General features: G+C 44.5%; 1 protein-coding gene across 16 annotated transcripts in view; it reads right to left on the bottom strand.

The window, feature by feature from the left end:
• Positions 1–22,959, bottom strand: part of pard3ab (par-3 family cell polarity regulator alpha, b) — a 206,147-nt gene that overhangs the window by 3,978 nt on the left and 179,210 nt on the right. For 11 of the 16 annotated variants that reach the window (XM_067528708.1, XM_067528697.1, XM_067528700.1 and 8 more), the window contains 2 exons: positions 8,634–8,757; positions 3,013–3,155 (listed from right to left, as the gene is read on the bottom strand). The exons of 1 other annotated variant lie outside the window; for it this stretch is intronic. In XM_067528708.1, coding sequence (XP_067384809.1) covers positions 3,013–3,155; positions 8,634–8,757 — 267 coding nt within the window. Of the gene's footprint in view, positions 1–3,012; positions 3,156–4,088; positions 8,758–22,959 lie in introns of those variants that run through there. 4 more of the 16 variants (XR_010916452.1, XR_010916451.1, XM_067528709.1 and 1 more) reach the window with 3 other exon arrangements.

Genomic DNA, 22,959 nt, shown 5'->3' with positions numbered 1-22,959 from the left:
TAATACCAACATATACTGTATGGCCCTATATGTGACGTTAAAAAGATGGATTTCAGCAGAAGACACTGCATGTACATCACACAAATGTGCTAATGATGGACGTCAGATTCTCTCTTTATAACACAAAGACCAGATGCTTTTGTCCACATATTGTGACAGACGCTTGGATTTTTACTAAAATGTTATACTGTCAGTCACAAGAAGCCGTCAAGCCCAGACGTACTAGCCCACGGTAACAACATCCAGGCACGCTGACCATGTCCCCTTTGAGCCCATTAGCCCCATTCTGAGACGGGCAGAAACAACCGCGGGATCAGACAGACAGTGATGGCAGGTGGAAAAATGAGGCCAGCATCTTCTCTCCTCCACCCAGGCTGATACTGGACACTAGGCACAAGTGTCTTAAAGGCATGTTTGGTTGTCATCTGGATGGCTGCCCTGTCCTTTCCCAGAAGGAGGTGGGGGTGGCTGGGGGTCCAGATGCCTGACATCACCGCTCATTTCTGCTTGGCTAGCCTCTTTGTGGCAGCCTTGGCTGCGTGTGTGTGTGTGTGTGTGTGTGTGTGTGTGTGTGTGTGTGTGTGTGTGTGTGTGTGTGTGTGTGTGTGTGTGTGTGTGTGTAAGGCATGCGCGAGTGTCACCAGCCGTACAGCTCCACTCGTTTGTCTCGAGGGCAAAGCAACGCGAGTCCAGAGACAGAGAAGACACACAAAAACGTCAATGGGCCTTTGACTCTGAGCCGCATAATTAGCAGGTTTGTCAGCCAGCTGTGAAGAAACCGTATTATTCCCGTGTTTGGATTCGAACAGGAAGGGGAGGGGAAAAGACCCTTAATGAGAATAGAAAAGACCCGTTTTCATTCAACAGAGGCTGAACACAATTTGGATGGGATCGGCTTCTCGATCTGTGCGATAAGCGAATATAGCCCAGGTTTATTCTGCACACGCTTGAGTGATTCCAATTTTCAGAGACCGGCATCCCATCTCATTTCATATGTTGACAAAGAGGCCAAAGCCGCCGCAGAGAAATGCAAACCAGATTGCTCCGTGTGTTTGATGCCGGGCCAAGAGGGAGCACATACATGTGTGGTAAATACAGAAACATATATACCGCGAAGCATGACAGGTGATTTGACGGTGTCAAAGACTGGGAATAAAAATAAAAGCGAGACTTTGTGAGGGGCCGTTGTGGATGGCAGTTAGCTGCGCGTGCACGCAGACACACACTACTGCGACCAAATGCCACTGCAGCTGCTGCAGCCAGGCCTTTGGTCTCCCCTCATGCCATTACTTTGGCTCAGAGATCAATGGTGCTAGTCTGTGATGAAGATGAGGCCGCCATCATTCCAAAGCGAAGTGGCTTATTGTCACTCACAGCTCCATGTTTGGGGAAGGGTCTCGCTCAGAAGGGAACTGACCTTTCTGAAGGAATGCGACCACCATGAGTCACAATCCGGAGCCTGGTGACGAGCAACACAGGCCCGTATGAGTCTCATCAAGGATGTGATCTCATGAACTCCACTTTGTGTGAGTTCACGTGATGGTATGCTCTTAGTCAAACAACAGCCAGTGTTCTTAGGATAACACAGATGGGTTTACCCAAACACAACAGTTTCTTAATGGAACTGCTGGAGACGTGGCCACAGGATGTTGCCTCTGACCGCTGGAGCGAGACGGTAGTTCATTAATCTTTCAGCAAAGCTGCCTGCAATATTTATCAAGGAAGGGATTTATGTCGATAACAGTGGATTAGAGTGTGATGGTGAAGTAGCAGAAGATAATGTATTTAATGTTGTATATGTATGGGAGGTGCCAGCTGATGGTTCTGCTTGGCTTGGTCCTGTAGAGAGTTTCAAAGGTCTAATTATAAGCTGCTTCCAGAAGAAGAACAACAACATTTCTTCTTGGGAAGTTCCTGTGTGTGCTGCCTCAGAAGCATCTTCTTCCAATGATTCATGGCACATCGTGCGTTCGCTCGTCTTCATGTGTTTAATGCAGGTTTTAAAGGTTTTAGCAATCTGAGCGCGTTGCACTGCTCCGAGCAGCCGCTGGTTGACATTCACTTCTGTGCAGTACTCTAATTAAAACTGATGAACAAGGAGAGTGATTTGTCTGTAGCATAGACCTCCACTGTTAAAGACGGGGTCTTTAAAATTAATTTCTGCAGAAATAAATGGGTAAAAACGTATGGTTGTCACTTTTTAGCAGCGTCCTGGGTTCAGGTTTAGCGTATTTCGCCGCAAAGCCCCAAAAATCTTTAAAGGAAATGCAATAAAAATAAACTTAATTCCTCTTCCTGTTTGCAGGTAGTAATATTTCTGACGATTCTAAAATTTTCTGTTCCTTCATTCAAACTGTACTTTCGTCAGTGCAGCCGTGGATTAAAAGCAGTGGTGATCTACACAGCTGCAAAGGTTTTCATTCGTGCTCTTGAACATTTTTTTTCCCCAACGGGTTCGTGTCACGAAGACATTTCAGTTTAAGACCAAGCGAGCTAATAAATGTGATGTTTTCTTGGTAAGAGGCTGCAAAGGAAACAGGGGATGGAACTAAAATAACCAGATTGAAACAATTCCCCCAAACGTAAAAAAAAAAAAAATGTCTCGATGTCTCCAATAAGTCAATTCTGACCACACACCCCCCAACACACACACACCCCAGCACTTCCTGGAACAACAGGCCGTGCACATCATGCAGATCAAAGGGAATTACATTAAGGGAGAGGAAAGCAATCATGTCAGATCTGTGTGAGAGGGGAACATGATCTGTTCATTCTCAGCCTCTGTTTATGAATGTGTGTGTAGCTTCGCGGTCTGAAACTGACCAGCAAGAAAAATATATATACACGTATTATATTCTATAAGATCTGCTGTAATTACTGTCAAAAGGCTCTTACAATGAATCTGACATAATCAGACAGGTTTGCTGAGATACATTAAATTAAATCAGCCCTAAAATACGTGAGACAACAGGTCCACGAGGAGATTAAACACACACAGTCCATGGGTCTCACCGTGGGAGGGAGCTGTACTGTCGCTGTGCCTGAGCGAACGACTCTCGCTCCTCCTGTCTCTGTCTTTGCATCTGGACCTCCACCGACACCGAGTGGCGGCCCGGCTGGCTGTGCCCGCTCGGACCGTTGCTGCTGGCGCTCGACTGGGAAACATCGAGAAGAGAGGTCGGTCATGAGCACCGGCATAGTCAATAATTCCTTTCACTGATTCTCAACAAACACACGAAGTGAGATATCATGTGTAGAGGGTTTACGGGGTTTAACATTACTACATCGATCTCAGTGCAGCACAGTTCTTTTAAATTCTCACCCATTGATTTTAACTAGATTTGTGATATTGGTGCAGTGTGGCAAGGTTAGAAAAAAGGGAGTGAATACTGACTTCTCTGTGTCCAGTTACACATTCATGATGGCAAATCGCCTGCAGTTTTATGCAGGAAAGATGTGAGAGTGGGAGGTTGTAGAGGTGCTAATGCAACATGTGGAATTAGAGCTTTTAGTTTATGTAAAGTCCGGTTTAAAATGGGAATGTGTGTCCTGCACAGAGCGATGACATCATCTCTAATTTAGATCAAACATTAAATGGAATTAGAAACACATCACAGTCTAAAACAAAGCTGTGCACACTGACAACAAAAGCATTTTCTAATTTAAACCAGTCCAGTCATGGTGATTATCTCTTTTTGCTCAAACTAATGGATCTTGTGGCTTCACCATGATGAAAAATACACAAATACTGCATGTTCACATGGAGATTTGCCTGTGGCCGAGCTCAAATATGCAATACATTTTGCAAAAGCATGATAAGGTCTAGTCCCTGCTTGAGCAAAGGCAGATCTTGCATTTCATCTAAAAGGAGAAAATCCCGTTTGGAAATGTCCCCACAAGTGAAACAGAAACAAACACACGATCCCTTAGTTCAAATCCAAAAATCACCACGACTGGAGCCAGGATTTCTATCCCAGTAAAAGAGGCGGCATTCCCTGACACAGGACACCTCCCAACACTCCCCACAGACCCCTTCCCTCCACCGCCCACCACCCCAACCCTCTCCAGTGCAAACCACAGACACTTACCAGCAGCCAGTCGGCAGACACACCCTGAGCTCGTCTCTCCTCAGGTCAAAATGAAGGTGAGTCACACACAGACAGAAGGAGAAGTGAGGGAGGGGCCATGCTGGAGACTCAGGGGAGGGTTACAGCCATGACATGTGATGGATGTTAGTGAGTGTTAATGAAGGAGACTTTACATTGTGATTGATTCCCGAGCACCTTTATGGCTAATTAATCCAGTGCATACAGTAGGTCGTCCATTCCCTCATGTTTCTCCAGCAGCTCTGTTATTTGTCCATCTTTGAGATCTCAGTGCAACGAATTGTCCACATGCAGATAACACACGCTTCTGCACAACTTCTCTTCTGAGCCTGGTTGTCTTGGTGTTGCACTGACTCCGGAAGAGATGGAGCATCATTCTTCTAAAACAAGTTCCCTTTATTGGTATTTTTACAATGGTGATGGAGGACGCTGTCTAAGGCCAGAGACACACAGCCAATCAGAGCCTCTGACCGATGGGCCTGATTCCGCACGCTGACAGCAGTGCAGGACACAGCAAAAACCAGGCTGATGGACGCTCGCCGTTGGCTCGACAGCGGCCAATGACCAACTGTTGGCTTGGTGTGTCACAGCTCTAACACATCAGTACAAAACCCAAGTCGGGCTGCTCAGCAGTTGTACACATGGCACAAAGCACCTGTAAAACTGCTTCAGACTTTAGCTGCTCACTGAACCTGTGTAGGAGCATCACCAGTTGTTAGGTTTCATTCAAACGTCCATCCATGATGGACAGCTCAGCCATCGCTACTACGTCCTCGACCACAGTCCTAACACTAAACTCGGCCTAAAGACCACAGTAAACCTAAAACCTCTCATGTCTCAAACAACACAGCTCAGTGATGGGAGTCTGGTCCTGGCAGATAGAGAATGTGTGCAAATATTATCAGCAGCAGAGAACCACCTCGAGGTCTGGCTCTTACTGATTCACCAGCCCCCCTTCGCTCCTCTGATCGTCATCATCATCGTAGGGGCAACGGGCCTCATTCACCAACAAATGTCTTCTGAAAATCCACTTAACACAGTTTTCAGATTTTCAGATTCTAACATTCATCAACAATTCATTTGGGATTTGCTCTTAGGAAAGGAAAAACTGCAATTGGGGACATTTGGGTGCTGACATGAAACAATTAGAGTTTCATTTCTACAGATCTATTATTTTACTGGGTTTGCATTACAGTAATATTTTATCATTATGAAAGTTTGAAAAATGGTCATTCACATTTAACAGCAGCCTACACTTACACTTGAGTTCATTTTGCACAACACCACCAGGAAACGTGGTGAACCACTCCTCCATCCGCCACCACCACAGCGATAGGATGTGTGTCCTGACCCCTCCTGCCAAGGGACAGCGGCAAAGTCTGTCCTCCAGAAGACAAGCGTCTCTCTTCCGAGTTTGGATAGAGAGACGCTTCTCCTCTTCTGTTTTATATATATACACACATTTGAAATGCGGCAGATTGGAAATCACACATTTTGTTAGCACCAGTGTCCAGCTATAGCTTTTTTCTAGAAACAACTATGGGGACACACACAGCGGTTTACAATTACTGCAGTTTAAGAACACTTCAAACAAAACAAAAAAAGAACTTATAAGATATTGGTGAATGAAGACCAGTGATTGTGTGCAGGCGAGTTGTAGCACAAAGTCTGGGCAGCGTACCTTCATGAAGAGATTGGAGTTGCTAAAGAGGAATTCCCTGTTAAAACATCGTCTCTGGGAGTGATGTGCATTGCTCGGCTGTGGCAGGCTGGCAGACAGCGGGAAGGGCTGAGGGCTGAGCACCCACGCACACTTTAGTCCATACGTCAACTAAAACAACGCCCACAGGTGAATTACTGTCCTAATATTTTCCACTTGAGGGGGGAAAAAATCCCTTTGGCAGTTTTGGGGCGTTGAACATTCCTGGGAATTCTGCCTCATCCGCCTAAACAAGGTGATTGCAGAGAGGAGGGGAAAATACCCTCCAGCAGTATTACTGCAACATACGAGACGCAATGTTATGGCCTTTTCTAAACTCCCCACATCAACTGAACGAACTTCTATTTTCATAGTGGTATAAATGAGTGCAATAAAGCCTGGTGCGGTGCTGCTGGGAGAGCAGACATCAGTCATCCTGATAGAATTAGACCAGGCTACCCACAATCCTCCCCTGCTCCCCAAACTATGGGGAGAAAAAAAACCCCAAGACTAAAGCTGCTATCACAAAGAAGAGACATGTGACTTAAGGCGTGTGGCTAAAAAGGGACAGCGAAGAAAACAACCTGTGCTGGAAATGTTACTATCTAACAAACAGCTGGCTGAAAACTGGGAAGGTCTGACACAAGGTGTGATATGAAGAGGTGAGGATCTGTCTAATCTCCCTGTCTAGTTGTTGTAGCATGACACTGACAGCATCCTGTTTGGCCAAAATGAGTTTACGTCACGATTATTGGTCCTATCCTTCAATGTCTTTTTTTCTTTGATTGATCAAATAACCGTGTATGAAAGCAGTCGTGCAGTTTCTAAGCCTAAGGTAAAGTCTGCGCTTTGAACAGCTGGACAGTCTCAACATCAAGAGGGAAATTGAAAAGCTTTCCAGTTGTAAATCTACTTGGGACGAACCCGTTAAAGTCTGTCTGACATTTTCATGTGTCGTATTTTCTGCCCTTAAAAATAAAACACGTCACGTGAATGTGAGCAGCGTCTCAAACGCAGCACGATCCTGCTAAGGGCCTGAAAGTGGGGCAGTCGTCGGTGAATTAGGGAAAAGGACACGGGCTCCTTGAGGTTTGCAGCACATCGCTAAGATGAAGCAACAAAATGTAATATATCCGGGTGGGGGTGGTGATTGAATTCCAAAGACGCACTCTCCTGTTTCCATATTTGCCACCACTGGGCCCAGGGCACCCATCTAATAACGGGGAATAAGGTGGGAGGAGAAGGGGCTCTAAAAAACACCATCCGAGGGTTCCTGGAAACTGCACAGTTAAAGGCTACAAAATGCTTTTTTGTACAAAATGTAAAGCCTCTGACCAATTGAGATGTAATATCTAAGGAGCTCAGACTTGAAGTCATTGTTAACGAGGGACTAATTATCTGTGGAAGCTTCCACCTCGTGGTGAGGATTCCTAAGAAAATAAAATTGGGGCGTAGCAGTGCTGTCGAGCTCTTTAACTGGGAGCACGCTCGCCTGTTCGGGGGCAAAAGGACGGGACCTGCATGGTCCTTTCCCACACTGCGCCAACGCTGCCTGGGATGGGAGCCCGTCCATCAGTGCCACCACTCAAACAGCAAAACCGTGGTTGACGCTGCCGAATGCAAAACAAAACTGCACATGTTCATTGGGTTTAACAGAGAGAAAAGAAAGGCCACAGCATGAAGGATTGGATTTCTCTCACTTTATCATTTCAATTGTAGATCATAGGACCAAACTCTCCCAGTGCAAACCAAAGACTGGGAGGAGTTAATATCGTAGTGTAGACAGCAGCAGTGAAAAGAGTTAATAAAGAGATAATACAAAAAACACAAGCGTGTGTGTAAAATGACCTTGTGTAGAGAAACAATTAACAAGGACGATTCACGTTACTGTAATTTACAACACATCTGCATGTCTAGTTCGAGAAAACACTTCTGAACACTGTAGGATTTCTTAATGTCGATATGCACAGAGTCATGTTGGTTTTGGTTTGTGATACAGTGTGTGTGAAAAAACAAAACGTGTGGTCGCAATCTAGACAAAACGATGTGGTGAAAATTACTCATTTAAGTGTAAAACAGTTTAAAAAACACATTTAAAAAAAAAAAAAGGTAGCAATTAGAAAAAAGTAGTAAAAAGGTTTAAAATTATCTACAGATGCTCGTAATTCATAATTTGATACTCGAAACAATGTGAAACCACATCACTTGAAGCTGGAAGGACTAAAATAAATACTCCACATATGACAAGTAGTTGCATCACCTGAAAAAACTCAGATTTTGTTCGCTTGTTATTACCCTGGGTTGCTTCAGCACTAATTACCTCTCTCCGCTGCCACGAACGTCACAGGCCTGTGTTTAAACTGCAAAAAGGCACAGAACCCCCCCCCCCCCCCTCCCCCACTCTTTCCACAGACACAGTCCATGAGGTGGTGTGGTGGCTCCATGTGCATGACTGACAGACACAGACACAGTGGATGAGGACAGTAGGTTGTGACAGGTGTGTGCGGTTAGTGATGGTTGTGTCAGGCGATGTGGAGACTCCGGCATGCAGGCGGTCGGACATTTAAAGATGGGGGATGTTAGCATTAACGCGGTTAGCCAAGAAGGCCCATGAAGGTCGTAGTGGGGTTAGTGATGGTTAGCACCATACTCCAGTTAGCCACAGGTAGGTGGGTGCTAACATTGTTAGCGCTCTCCCCATGCTGCCGTCTGAAGTTACATGTCCAGAGTTGCGGTAGAGGTCGTTTCTTGACATTTACAGTCTTACAGTGTGGGCATCTTCTCTGGCCAGCAGTTGATTTGAGGCTCCGGTGCTTTCAGACACTCACCCAGGGCTGCTCGAAGCTGTAGGTCCTCCTGCGGTCCTCAGGATCCTCCGGAGCGCTCTGGGCCTGCTGGAACTCCTGCCGCAGCCTCTGTATCCGGTCGTGGTTGCTCGGAGTTAGTCGGTTACTGTGAGAGGAGGGAGACGAGAGAGAGAGAGAGAGAGAGAGAGAGAGAGAGAGAGAGAGAGAGAGAGAGAGAGAGAGAGAGAGAGAGAGAGAGAGAGAGAGAGAGAGAGAGAGAGAGAGAGAGAGAGAGAGAGAGAGAGAGAGAGAGAGAGAGAGAGAGAGAGAGAGAGAGAGAGAGAGAGAGAGAGAGAGAGAGAGAGAGAGAGAGAGAGAGAGGTCCATTGTGAACAGATGACCTGGTTACATTAGTGCAGGCGGACGTTGCCTGCAGGGTTGGATCCTTTAAAGTCCAACGTGCTTTGTCCCCGAGTTGATCAAATGCACTGTTGAAACTGGCAAAGCAACTCAGATAAACCATAATAAGTGGAGGGCAGAGCCAAGAGCAATAAGAATCAAACTAATGTGCCTCTGATGTATTATTCAAAACAATGAACAAAGACTAGTGGTGAACGGTGAGCAATACCACAGCAACCCCCCCCCCCCTTATCCCTGCCCCCCCAAAGCCTTCCGGCCTCATATCATTCAACTTTTTCACAGCTATTGTCTGCTGCAGCCCTGCTGTGCCTACATCACACAACCCTGCTTTCAACGCAACTTTCTCATGGTCCGCTGAACAAACGTGGGCTCAACTATCTGTAACTACATTACCGTGGATGGGGGAGGGGAGGGGGGGTCTAAAATGTTCAACATGAAAAGTTTCAGTCTTTTAAGAAGCACTTCTCAGTGGACGTAAGCTATAACACACCTGGACTTCAGAAAGACAATCTCGTGTTTATTTTATTTGCATAATCATTTTGCAGCTTAGACCCACTTCCCCTTTTGTCGCCAGCTAAGAAATGAGCAGAATTATGGAATGTACATGTAATGGAGCAGACGAGTTCGCGTTAAACTTATACGGTCTCCTACAGGAAGGCAATTAACACGTTTCCCCTCTCAAACGGTGAGTGTGAATGGAAGTGTCAGGGTCCGGGGATGAACAAGCAGCAGTGGGGGAACACGCTTGACTTTTCAACTTACTAACTTTGCCAGGAAATTCCCGGGGACTGTGTTTTCTGTAAAGGTCATAAGGTCAAACCTGCACTTCTGTCCAGGCTCACAGCTTCTCAGAGTTCAGCTTTGTGAACACTGTTCTGCTTACATGCTGTTGGAAAACACGTCGGCATTAAATCCCAACTTGCTTTGGTTGAAGCCTACAATTAAGATGCAGCCAAAAAAAAAAAAGTAAAATGCCATTTGAAGTAAATGCATCTCATCTGTATGAGATGTTACTACAATGAATTTCTTTAGGACTTCTAATGAAGTTTGACTCTATTCCAGCACGAAATTACTATAACAACAGTTTAAATTCGTTTCATCCAACACAAACCTAAAGCAAAGCAGCACCGTGACCTCAGCAAGCTATTAACTCCAGACGCACAGAATGAGACAGACATGCTAAAGACCAGGAACCTGTCGTATGTGATCCTCATAATCTCAGTGATATGTAACACAGCTGCTCGGCTTCTTTTGATGGCAGCTGACCCGAGAGGAGGCACATGTGTGGCCCTCCGGTCATGGATCGAGGCCTCGACACAAAGGCTTACTACTGAATGCAAGGCCAGTATTTGCCAGGTGACAGATGTGATAGTTGCTCATCATTAAGGCAATTTATAGATCCAGAATCATATCTAAAAGACTGAAGAAAAGAGAAACAGTCTGCTCCTCGGACAACACACTGCAAGTCAATCAATCCAAAAAAGAAAAAGAAAAAAAGATCAGCACTGCAATATGACTATAGTGCCAAAAAACCCTCCAGAGACAGCGAGCTGAGATTTAGTCTGAGGTGAGCTTCATCCTCTGGACACACTCGCTCAATGTCTGGCACTGCCGTGTGAGGCTGAAAGGTCACGCAGTGCGTGGCTTTGTTGAGTGGAGCTTCTCTGGGACTCGATAACAGGACTGTGGCTTGCTGACTGTTTACGCCGAGATGCACCCTGCCTTTCATGGTCGGGCGTGCCTCCTGAAATGCTCCGTCTGTGCCCCAAGCCTGGGAAGGAGGGAGCTGTGAGGGGGTGGAACGTCTGCACTGTGGGTTCGCTTCCGAACTGCAGTGCTGCATTATGTTCTGCTGCAGCTACACAGCAAAAAGAAGGTTTGAACATGCAAAGGAAAATTCTTATCACTGTAACGTGGCTCCTATTAGTCACCGTGGGAAAGAGTGTTTGTACCAGAAGAACAAAAAGAAAAGGAGATGAAGACTTAACGTAAGATCCTGGATGGAGAAGAACAGTCTACAGGAATATGAAGGTTTTACTTACTATGAGCATCTGTTAATAACTAGATCTTAAGACTTTAGCACAGCAGAGTTTGTATTTAGCTTCATCATCTTTAAAACGCCTCTGAACCACAGACATTTTTCCACCTCGCCGCAGAGGATAAAGTGGTACCGGGCGCAGTATCACAGATGTTTTAGGAGTACGAGTACAACAGGAAAAGGCAGGATCCCACTCAATGCCTGGTACTGGAATCGGCATCAGCACATCCCCGCTGCTTCTGTAGCACTGGAGAAGCGGCCTGGTGGCCAGACTTCAATCTTAGCAGCACAAAGCCACATATGTTTGTTGTATGTTGTTATGCCGCAGGCTGAAACACTGGGATTCCATACACCTCAGCGCTGAGCGATGACCGCAATTACACGCGGCCACTGGAAGCCCTGGTTTTGTTTGCTATGAAAGAGGAAGTGGTCCACACACGATCAAACTACAAACTAACTGGGTTCGTCAGATCTGACATGACACCAGTGCTGCCTCCACACATCCCAATGAGAGCACGGCAACAGAAGGAGCGATGCACAGTGGTGTAAGTGACAGACGCAGCTGATGGACAGCGTCCTAATCCTGGTGATTACACAGGAATGGACTCGTTCACACAAGCTGCTCTTCCCAGGCCTGTGGAAGAATGTTTCAGAGCGACCACTAACTGCAGCGGCTGTAAATTTAACAACCTTTCACTCATCTAGAGGTCGTTTAGTGGACCGACGTGCCCTTGACAGGAGGGTGTCCACCCGGATTCGGGCAGTAAAAAAGAAACAGCTGGTGATGACCCCGCTATAACCCACACACACACACACACACACACACACCACACGAGCATGTGCAGCCCGGTGAAGTGCAGAAGCCTTCGTGGAGAGATTTCAAGTGGACCTCGCGTCTGTTTTGTGATGAGGGCCCTCGCGGCGAGTGGCTCCGAGTGGGGTGACCTTGAGCATGCGGGAGCAGCATTCTTGGTTCACACGTCAGAGGTTCTGATGACGGCGTGCACGCCGAGCCGTGGCGAAGGCAAAGAAATAACGCCAGTCAAGACCTTTTATGTTTCCTAAATCTTTTCTTTTTCAGCTCTAATGCAGATTGACAGTTGCTGAATCAAATCAAAATCCCACCTTCTCTCTTAGCCAATGATTGTTTTCTGTGACGGGCCAATAGTTCTTAATTCATAATAGTCAACTTTGTAATTAAAAGCCACCATCTTAATTAAACATTTAATTAAGCCCGGGCAGCCGAGGGATTCCCATTTCTACATGTGACTGTTGTACCGACCAGCTCGGCAGCCTGTTAAATAAACATTTACTGATGTACCGATACGCAGAGTAAGAAAACAGCGCATGTCATGAATACGTGTTCCCCTTGAACGCAGCAGCTGTGGCGGTTAGTTTGGGTAATCTTATCAGATGGGGGGGGGGGAGAGAACTAGGCTCTACATCCTCTGACAAAGAGAGAGCAGCTGGTGGAGCCTTTCTCTGCGGTGAAAAATGAACTGAGATGCTGAGGATGATAATCCAGCTCTATTGATCGAAGGCTCACAGACAGCTAGCGGGGAGACTGATGCTCTTGCTAACCGAGAACAGCGGCTAACTCTCCATCTGTGAGCCGACTCCCCCCGTTATCTACTGCAGCCGAGATTGGTCCGTTTCATCAAACAGTCGCACATTTAGATTAAACAGAGCTGGAATAAAAGTTGCTACTTATCAGCAACAAATAAAAACTGCAAAAGTCTTTACTTAGGACATTTTTTACTTAGGACATTTCTTTCAAGACATACTGCCGTTTACTATTTGTGACATTAGCTTAAAGATGGTTTGTTAATGTTTGTCACAAACATAAGTTATTCTCACATTATCTTAGGTCTTACCAACTTTTCAAGGTTAACTACAGTGCAGCATTTTAGAACAAACTCCATCAAATCTATCACTTGGTAGCAGGTGAGACTGTTTTGTCTGGGATTTCACACTCAACATGGCCTTGGTTTCTCTGGGCTTTACAGGACGATTCGATGGATAGACGTTAAAGTCATCCACTAATGAGCGTAGCATCGCTGCAGCTTTATAGCTGGTGTCTCATCAGTCAGTGTGGGCTGGACAATTGCATTTTGTCACCAAAATGCAATATAACTATTAAAACGGAACAAAAAATAAATTAAAAAAAAACAAAGAAGACTGATGCTGCTGGTTGAGGTTTAATTTTCACATCTCTCTGGCTTTGACGCTGCAGCACGTGGGTCAGTGGGCGTTGCAGAATAAGAACAAGTATGTTCAGTTTAACCCTCCTTGGATCCATAATGGCTGAAAAAGGATTAGCTGAGCTTAACTACTCACAGCCACCGTGTTGTCTGATGCAGTAAGGAGATTAGAAAGGCCAAGAGGCCACGGGGTCTGATGCCATTTAGGCTCTTATTAACCCGATCCCGCTTTCACTCCGGAGTACGTGGGCTTAACCCCGACACACAGACTGAACCGAGTGGCTCCGCAGAAACATGGCAATTAGATGCAAATCGATACAATATCAACACACTTTGCAAGTCACCGTCATTTGCCTCATTGTGTCAATAGTATAAGATGGACTAAAGTGGAACTTTAGCTTGTGCAGTTCGTCAACATAATCAGTTAGTATGCAAAGGAAGGCACACGTCCAAGCAGAATTTCTCATTCCATGTAAGTGCTTGTATTGACAGGGAAGTTAAGAGGCTAATGAATCTAGCCAACACGTTCTGTAACCCCGGCCGGATCAGACACCATCTGCACGCTTGCGGCCCGGCTCGGATTTAAAATCTCTCTCTTTTCACAGAGCGCCACGGCACCGGTGCAGCGCCGGCGTGCCGGATCAGGCTGGGTGCACGGGTTTGTGGGAGTTTTGTTCATTAGGGGAGAAATGTGGTGGCTGAGCTGGTGCATTGCTGCTTTAGGAGAAAGCCGTCGCCGGGCAGCTTTAATGACTAATGCAGCTCTACAGAGGAAAGTACACACTGTGAGACAGCACTAGTCAGGATTCCAGGTAAATGTGTGATGAGTTGCTGGAAGTTTATTTCTGCAGACTCAACAGCTAAGATGACTCTATAAGTAGGTTTACTGAAAAATAATACAACATGCTTCCTGCTTCATCATAGTAAGAGTAATAATAAGTGACATTACATCCAAAAAGAAACATGTAGTGCTCTGTACATTTTTTTAAAATAAACACAAAATAATTTGTTTTCCTTAATCCAACAGCACTTCTTTAAAAAGAATTGATTCAGCGCCGCACGTGAACAGATCCCATCCTGCAACTTACGCCAGCATTCATTCTGAGCCTCAGCAATCCCACGGGGTGTCAACACTTGTGCAAAGCAGACAGTAAACACTGGAATCCATCGATGGAACCGATTGAATTTAATTGCTTTTCAGTTTTAGATGGTGTCTCTACTTTTCCAGGGGCATTGCTGGTCAGAAATGTCAAAGATGGTAATTTAATATTTGACTGATATTAATGCTTCAGCACATAAACAACACACACACACTTTTAAAGGCAAGATGTGTAACTGGTCTTCGATTTCAAGCTATGGCGCCACTGGAGGCAATGAGGGCAGGGCACACAGCAATATACCTCCTGTTAATTCATGGGCCAATTTCATGCCTGTACACATCGGTGTGTCGATACCGACCTGCTCTGTTAAAGACAAATACATTGGACTCAGCCCCTGAAATCTGTAATCCTGTCTTACTTTGAACAAAGGGGGGGGGTTGCAGACCTATGTGAGCTGTTTGAGTTTCTTTATTCAAATGTGGAGCCACATTTGAATATGTTGCTGTATAATCACATGTGGTTTAACAGGATTTCCAATTCCATCTCCTCACAGATGCTTTGAACGGACTTCACACCGAGATATAAAATGAGCGACTGTGTTCATTGAGTCTCATGGATGTTTTTAAGTGGAGAATCTGACATTTTTCTGAACAAAAAGCAGCGCTTCTTGCTGCACGGGCCACTTTACAGGCCAGGACAAGCAAATAGTTTGGTCATGAGGCTCGTTTCCACCAGCAGGTTCCTGCGGCTTCTGTTTCTCAGGAACTAAATCCTGAACATTGTGATCAGCATAACCACCGCAGGGCCAAACCTAATTAGCCACATTAGCCTCCAATGTGTGAAAAGTGTGACATTGGTCGTGATGAAATCAACCGTACGTACACTCTTCACATACTGTGCTTGTTACTTTCTGGCCCTGTTTACAGCTTTGAGAAGTCTAAACTGTCCACAAATACCCTCATGTCCGTCTCCGTCCCTCTCACACTCTTGCTCCATCACGCCTACGCACCAACACTGACTCGAGTGTTAACAGAAGACGGCATCCATCACTCCACGCCGTTCAGTCAAAGCACAGATCTGTGCCGTCAGATGAGCCACTTATTGTAATACATCTGAGCTTCCAAACGGCGTTATGATCCCACCAATCACGACTCGCGCTCGCGGGCTACGCGTCTCTGTGCTTCACGGCCGATCGCAATGACTCAGCACATCCAGTCACCTGGGGAACCTGTAACCAGGCAACACGGCTTGGAGAGAGGGTCTTCTGAGTTAATGGCTCCACCGCAGTAAGCATTGCACACCACTAATTATTCCTTTCTGTGTCAACATGCCCGTAAAGTGGACTCTTCTAGCCCATTAACGTGTAGTGGTGCTTTAACAACTCTGCAGCACAAGTGAAAACTAGTTTCAACATGCCTGTGCCTACAAGAGCTGTGTCTCCTGCAGGTTGTGCAAATTACAGGCACAAGCTGACGACATAAAAGTGGGCGATAAAAGTGAGAGCGGGAAAAAGGAGAGGATTTTCCAACAGGCAGGGTGAATGAGCGTCTTATCAGCAGTGGATTAGAGAAGCATTAAAGAGTCCAACTTTCTGTTTTTCTGTTTACTTTTTTATGTCTTAGTTAAACTACGTATCCAAACGAGGCCCGACTTTTCCATATTCATGAATAAAGTTCAGTTGGAGTCAGAAAGTACATTTGCACGGGTTTTTTGGCTCCTGTGTTTTTATGCATCAGAGAATTTCACTCACAGATCGCGTCTTCTGTTTTAACGGTGAAGGTAAGAAACCGTGTTTTTGTATTCTGAGGTTCTATTGAGAACGTTTTGAAAACTGCTAATTTTTAATTTATGCAGTTCTTCCTCCCCTTTATACCAAACATCTTCAGCTCCAGTCTTTCTTTCTCTATGTGACTTGTACACACACCTCGCTCCAAAAGTATTGGAACAGTGAGGCCAATCCCTTCATTTTTGCTGTAGCCTGAAGACATTTGGCTTCGACATCAAAAGACGAATATGAGACAAGAGATCAACATTTCAGCTTTGATTTCCAGGTATTTACATCTGGATCTGATGCAAAACTTAGAGGACTGCCCCTTTTGTTTGAACCCACCCGTTTTTCATGTGAACAAAAGTATTGGAACAGAGGGACTTAAAGATTTAAGTGAATAAGACCTAAAAGTTAGTTCAAATCCTTTGCTTGCAATAACTGCGTCAAACCTGTGACCCATTGTCAAAACCTTTGCATTCGTCCTTTGTGATGCTTTTCTTAACTTTCACCAAAGCCCCTTTCACTTGTTTGTTTTGGGGGTTTACTCACTTCAATCTCCTCTTTAGCAGCTAAAATGCAGCTATACAGGGTTTAAGTCTGGAGATTGACTTGGCCAGAATAAAACCTTCCACGTCTTGCCCCTGATGAACTGGGGGGGTCATTATCTTGCTGCATGATGAAGGATCTCCTAACCAGTTTGGTTGCATCTTTCTTTAAATTGGCAGACAAGATGTTTCTGTAGAAGTCTGAGTCTGGAAATTGAAGTCGAAATGTGGATCTCCTGTCTTGTCCAAATGTTTTCAGGCTACAGCAAACTGTTCCAACACTTCTGGAAGGCAAGATATATGTTCATCTCATTTTTTGGAATGTTGGCGCTGTTTAACACAGACTCCCATCACGACTACAGTTGAGCATTAACTTAAAACAGGAAAATTATATTTCTCCTTTAAGACAAAATTTGGCCACTTTTTAAATATTTATATGACTAAAGGAGGTGCAACCAATACTTTCTACTACTAACAGTCCACCTTGGCTAAATTTATGTAAATCTAAAAGCTAAATGGCTAAATGTGTCTCGATTTGCCTCAGAAGTGGAACAGTACAGGAATGTACATCACAAACCTGGTTTTTGGATTTTGGACCTTATATTAAGCAGAATTATGAGAAACCTTATCAAACCAAACAAGGTGAAAAATGAGACGGAACAACAAAAAGTACCAAGAACAGTCAGAAATTATTCGACCCCATTTTAAATGCCGTTGACCAAAAGCATTAGAACAGGATTTTACATGGATGCCATTAGACAGAACCCAGTGTAAGATCTGAAGTCTGCAGGGTAATAATAGACTTAGCAGTGACAAAGGCTGCAGCATGGAGGGCATTTCAGATTGGAAGCATACATACCTGTAATGATTAATAATGACTGAGAAAGAGATGATTTATCTTTCCATGTATCAGAGAGCAAATTACTCAATGCAGCCTACGTATATAGGAAGCCGCCACAAAGACCTGTGCATTAGGAAACAGGCAGTTTGAGTGCGACATTATTCACAGCAACCAGAGAAAAGGACTCATCTCATCTGTGGTGGCAGAATGGATGACTCTTTAAAGGCAGAAAAGAGAAATGAGGGACGAGTCATTCAAAGAAATAGTGGCGATAGCAGCTGAGGTGATTGTAAGTGACGCAAATAAGTAGAGCAAGACTAAATTAGAATTCCAATAGCAGTTTTTGGCGAGAGAGGTAAAGATTTGACTGATGCGTATCTCCAGCGCCGCATGATTATTTTGCTGTCCTGGTGCGGCCCGTGGAGGAAGGAGAGCGGCAGAAATTGAAGGGGAGGGGTGGAGAGGGTGGGAATGACATAGAGAGAGAAGAGGTAAATCGAATTTGGGTGGCCTAATTTCTGGGGCATGCATCATAGTTCAGCTCCTATGGTGCTCAACCGGCGTGTGTGTGTGTGTGTGTGTGTATGTGGGTGTGTGTGTGGGGGGGTGACGGATGGTCGTCTCACTTGTAACGGTTCACACTTTCAGAGAGCTGCATAAAAGTGGTCGAGGGAAGCATGAGCAGCATCTGATAAATCATAATCTCAGTCAAATTAGGATCCATTATCATCATGAGGCGGGGGGCCCAACTCGCTCCGTTTGGGAAAATGAGACTTGAGGCATCTTGTGACAGGCGGCAATTTTGAGAGAAAAAGAGGGCGACACGTGATGCTTGATTGCCATGGTAATGCGTGTCCTGGATGCCAGAGAGAGGGGCTGGAATTTAGCAAAGCAAAGATGAAAACAGGGAACGGCCACCACGTCCATAAACCATCTACTGTACACGACTACAGGTTCTTCATCTGCAACAATACAAAGCCCAGACTTACTGTATTGTTTTACAAGTGGCAGTGTAGCTTCAGTTCAAAGTTGATTTACCGATTGTGTTCCAAAATTTTAGATAAAACTATAAACAGAAAAATAATGGTTCCACCGAGGGGTGGTGGGAGACGAGGACCCCCGAAACGTGTTCCTAGTGTCTACTTTGGTTTGGTTGCCATCACTGCAGAAAACACCACTTCACGCAAGATGTCTGACACCAAAGCAGCGTTTTCACTGCTTTGTGCTGATCTCTGAATATTCTGCTTAGAGTTTATTGCAAAATGTTGGCAGGTTGGAAGTTTACTCATTTTAGGGTTTAATGTTTGTTATCATGTGACTGAAAAAGATACGTGTCAATAGGAACAGACGTGAATGAGAAAATGATGATGAAATGGAAATAAAATAAATGATCTATTCTTTCTGTGCGGCCTGGTGGTTGGGGACCACTGCCTTATGTTGTGTACGACGAGACATTCTCAAACTATTTCTCTGGTCTTAAATACATCCAGCTGCTTTTGAAGGCAGGGACATGTTTTCCACTGTGTGTGCAAAAATGTCAAACCAATCAATGACACATCTGTTACATACAGTAGCTTGGATTCTGTGGTGAAAAATACTAACAGCATGAATTGTTTTTGTTCACTTTTCTGGACCTGAGGACTGTTGTCTAAAAGTTAGAGGGCTGTGACATCAGGGCTTTCTTCTCCCCACAGTATGATTTAGTGCCTAGGGTAGAAATGTAGCTGCCTACATGCCAAAGGTGACTCAGAGGAAGACATGTAGCCCACTTTGTGCAGGTTGGGGTGAAAGGTTTAGTGGAGAGGGCAACTGGATTGAGCAAGGAGCAAAGATTTTCAAGGACAAGGACCAGATCATTGACGGACGCCTCCAAATCAGAGAGAAGGGACATTCTGAGATCACTATCACGTCATTGTATTAATGTATGAATTAGTTTTTTGTTGAAATTCTGTTTACTATTAAACAGCTTGGAAATCACTTCCTTTTGATGATTGGATGTATGCCACAATATGAAAATCTGAATATTTTGGTTAAAGGATGTCAAATCCTTGATTATTAGAATGAAATAAAAAGCTGAATCCCCTTTATGGTTACGGTGGTTACTTTTGAATCTTTCTGCCTGCTGCGTGATTACTTTGAAGAAGAGCTTTACGGCTTGAGAAGAACCCTTTTCAAAAACCGATCCTTTTTTCCGATTTGGAACTATAAAAGAAATGTAAACCAGAGCCATCTTTTCCATGACTGATGTTTTAAAATCCATAATATGAGCTTTCACAAGATGAGAAACAATGGGGCTGCACTTGTTTGTCCCCTGAGTACATGCTGATGCACCTTCAGACGCCACCGACGATAACAGCTGACAAAAGTGTCACTGAATGGTCCACTAACATCATTAACACCCCAACACATGCAGAGACTCAGAATTTGGTTTGCAGAGCTTGTGAACCTGAGAGCAAAATGCAAAGCAGCACGAAAGTTCAAGGCCTATTTTCATGGAATATTTAGATCTTAAACATCACCCTCTCCTGGTCATACACATGTTTAACTTTGCTGTGCTCATGTTAAAGAAAACCCAGTGTCCCTCTCCTCAACAGGACCCCACAGAAAGAAAAAAAAAAAAAAATCATTTTAGCCTCAGCAGGGTACAGACGCCCACCACAGCTTGATATCGCAGTTGTGCTGACCACTAAAAGTGTTCACAGGTGGGTTTTGGTGAGTCAGGGGGAAACTGCTGTTTGCAAAGGGGAGCAGCAACATGGAAAAGCTTAAACTTTGCCACTGTGTACGAGTCGTAGTGGGGTGATAACTACCTGCTATGTGTTTCTGTGAAATGCCAGCACTGTCGTTGCTGTTCTCGTTGCTGCATTTCCCAGTTATTGGACACATTTGGAACCAAATCTTGTTTCAAGAGTCTTCAACTACTGAAAATTCAACACTCCAAAAAAATACAGCATTCCTCTCTCTTCTCCCACTGCCAGCATTTGGAGAGCAGCGTTGGTATTACACAGATTATTACAGTAATGGATGGATGACAGAGTTGTTAGGAAGAACTGCATGAAAAGCTGCTTATGAACGGGACACAATTACACGCAGTATTCAGGACTTTCAATACTACACCAACTGATTACACAGCTCACACCTGCTACCTACACTGTAGCACCAAAAAATACAAATCTAAGCCTGTGTGGTGTAAAACTCAAAGACCACGGTGCATTCTTATTCAGACAGGTGACGCTGTCAGATGCCGCCGCCCTTTCCTCTCAGACTGTCTGCTTCATGGCCGACAAAGCTCCTCAGCTCCTGTCAAAATACCTCCTAACTAGGCAGCAGTGGATGCAGCCGTCGCCCGATGGAGGACTGACTGCAGCGAGACTGTGTGTACATTTTGAATTGAATCTTGGTTATTTGTTAAAATTCCTTTTGTATTAGTTTTTTATTGTTAAGACATAGTGATGTTCCTTAGAACATGTAACAGCCATTTTGTGAAACGTTTCGCGTCGTTGCGACACACATGCAGTAAAACAGGAGTAAGTTGTGCTGAACTGTGAACTGATGCTGCCTTTTACTTTATTTAAATTAACACGGTGCATTAAACATTAGTGCACAGATGGTTTAAATGTGCATCTTTTTGTGGAACAATGTTTGTAATAATCAAAGAGTGGTTGCAACAAACAATAATTTAGGGCATTTTAATTTTAAATGTTTCTTTAAAAAGGACATGAAAAAGGCGTGAAAAACCCACAGAGATCCTTTACTCCACTTGATGCAACAGAGAGACACACACACTCCCACATGAAAGACATGCAAGTGCAGCCCATCAAAGACTACCCATGGAAAACTCAAATGCTGTCACACTGTTTCTGGCAGACGCCTGTCACCGTTCAAATCCCTCTGGGGGGCTGGTTACTGTCTAGAGGAGCCTGTCAAGATCCCAAGATGGGAAGTGTTTTTGAAAGCTGCTGTAAAAGGAAAAAAAAAAAAAAAAAAAAAAAAAAGGACAGGGGGGTGGGGTGGGGTTGAGGGTGGCAGACAAAGGAGCAAAGCAGGTAGACAATAAAGGATATATGTAGTTTTTTTTTTATAGGGCAACCAACTGTTAATTTAATCACTGGTAAAATTTCAAATTTGCAAAACTGTGATCAAAAATCAAAAACTGAAAACACCAAAAAGTGCAGAAACAGGCTATTATAAATATATAATATCTGAGTTTCATTAAGTGCCGTGGATGTAAAGTTAACAATCCCTTTTAGTTGTCTGCAGTGTTTATTCACAGGAGGAGGGTAGTTCCGGATAAGGATGGAGATTTGCTTGCTCCTGCTACACGTGGGCGTCATGGTGACCTAATGTATGCAGAGATCATCTACACGCCAGCTGATGTGACTGGTATCACACTGTTCAAAACACCGTCATCCAGAACCAGGGTGCAGTAGGTGACCCTCTACCTTCCAGACTTTGCAACAATGGGCTTATAAGAAACGTCAACAGCCAGCCGAATGCTGCGATAATGTAATGATCGGATGATCAGACGAGCTTTGAATAACCTCAAAAAAAAAAAAGCTGAATGTGTAGAACTGAATTTATTTGTTATCTTTTTAATTGTGCTTGCCTCTAAACTAACAGCCCTCACGTACCTGCCAATTTATGTCATCGTTGTTGTTGTTGTTTTCTCAGCCTTGTCTCAACATTAATCTCCCCCTTGTTGCCCCCCGGTGAGTAATATTTTAGATCCTGCAGACATAGAAGAATTATGCGAGTATGCGAGGACATGTGTGTGTTGGTAAAAATTATATGTGCACACTATTTAAATGGGAGACAGTCCAACTTCTGAATCACCTTTTCCACCCACTAACCTCGCCACAGACCAGAACACCGTCAGGGTTACAATGTGTTCTGGTCTGTGGCGAGGCTACTAACAGTAAGCATGGCCTCAAAATACATGTATGAATAGAAAAAAAAAAATCTAAACAGTACAAAGGTTACTGATAGAAAGTTTACGTCAGTGACAAAAAGCAATGGAAAAGTGTAAGTGTCTACTGTCAAGAGTGTAACTGCAAAATCTGGTACCAAAATCACCGATTGTGGTCTCGAGAAGTCTAGAGGAAACGTGGACACTTGTGACCGCAAGATGAACTTTCCTTCAATAGGTAGAACTGGGCTCAGAAGTCTGCGCTGCATTATTCAGGTGGTGGACGTGGCCTTTTGGAGCGAGGCTGAGGAGGAAAGTGTCCAATTGTGAATATAAAATTCTGATAATTTTTCATTTAAAGTAGGCAGAGACGCTGAGCTGAAGAGGCGGCGGGAGATAGTGACATGTTAAGGAATGGATGAAAGGAGGACTGGAGGATAGGAGGGGAAATATTTATAGATGAGGCCAGAGAGTAAGGAGGGGAGCAATGATAAGGCTGAATGAAAGCACCAAAGACTTCAAAGAGATCAGGAAAAGATGATGAGATAG

Source organism: Channa argus, chromosome 14, assembly GCF_033026475.1.
Source record: "Channa argus isolate prfri chromosome 14, Channa argus male v1.0, whole genome shotgun sequence".
Taxonomy (NCBI): Eukaryota; Metazoa; Chordata; class Actinopteri; order Anabantiformes; family Channidae; genus Channa; species Channa argus.
The sequence above is the reverse complement of the archived record's forward strand: the minus strand, read 5'-3'. Positions and strand labels throughout refer to the sequence as shown.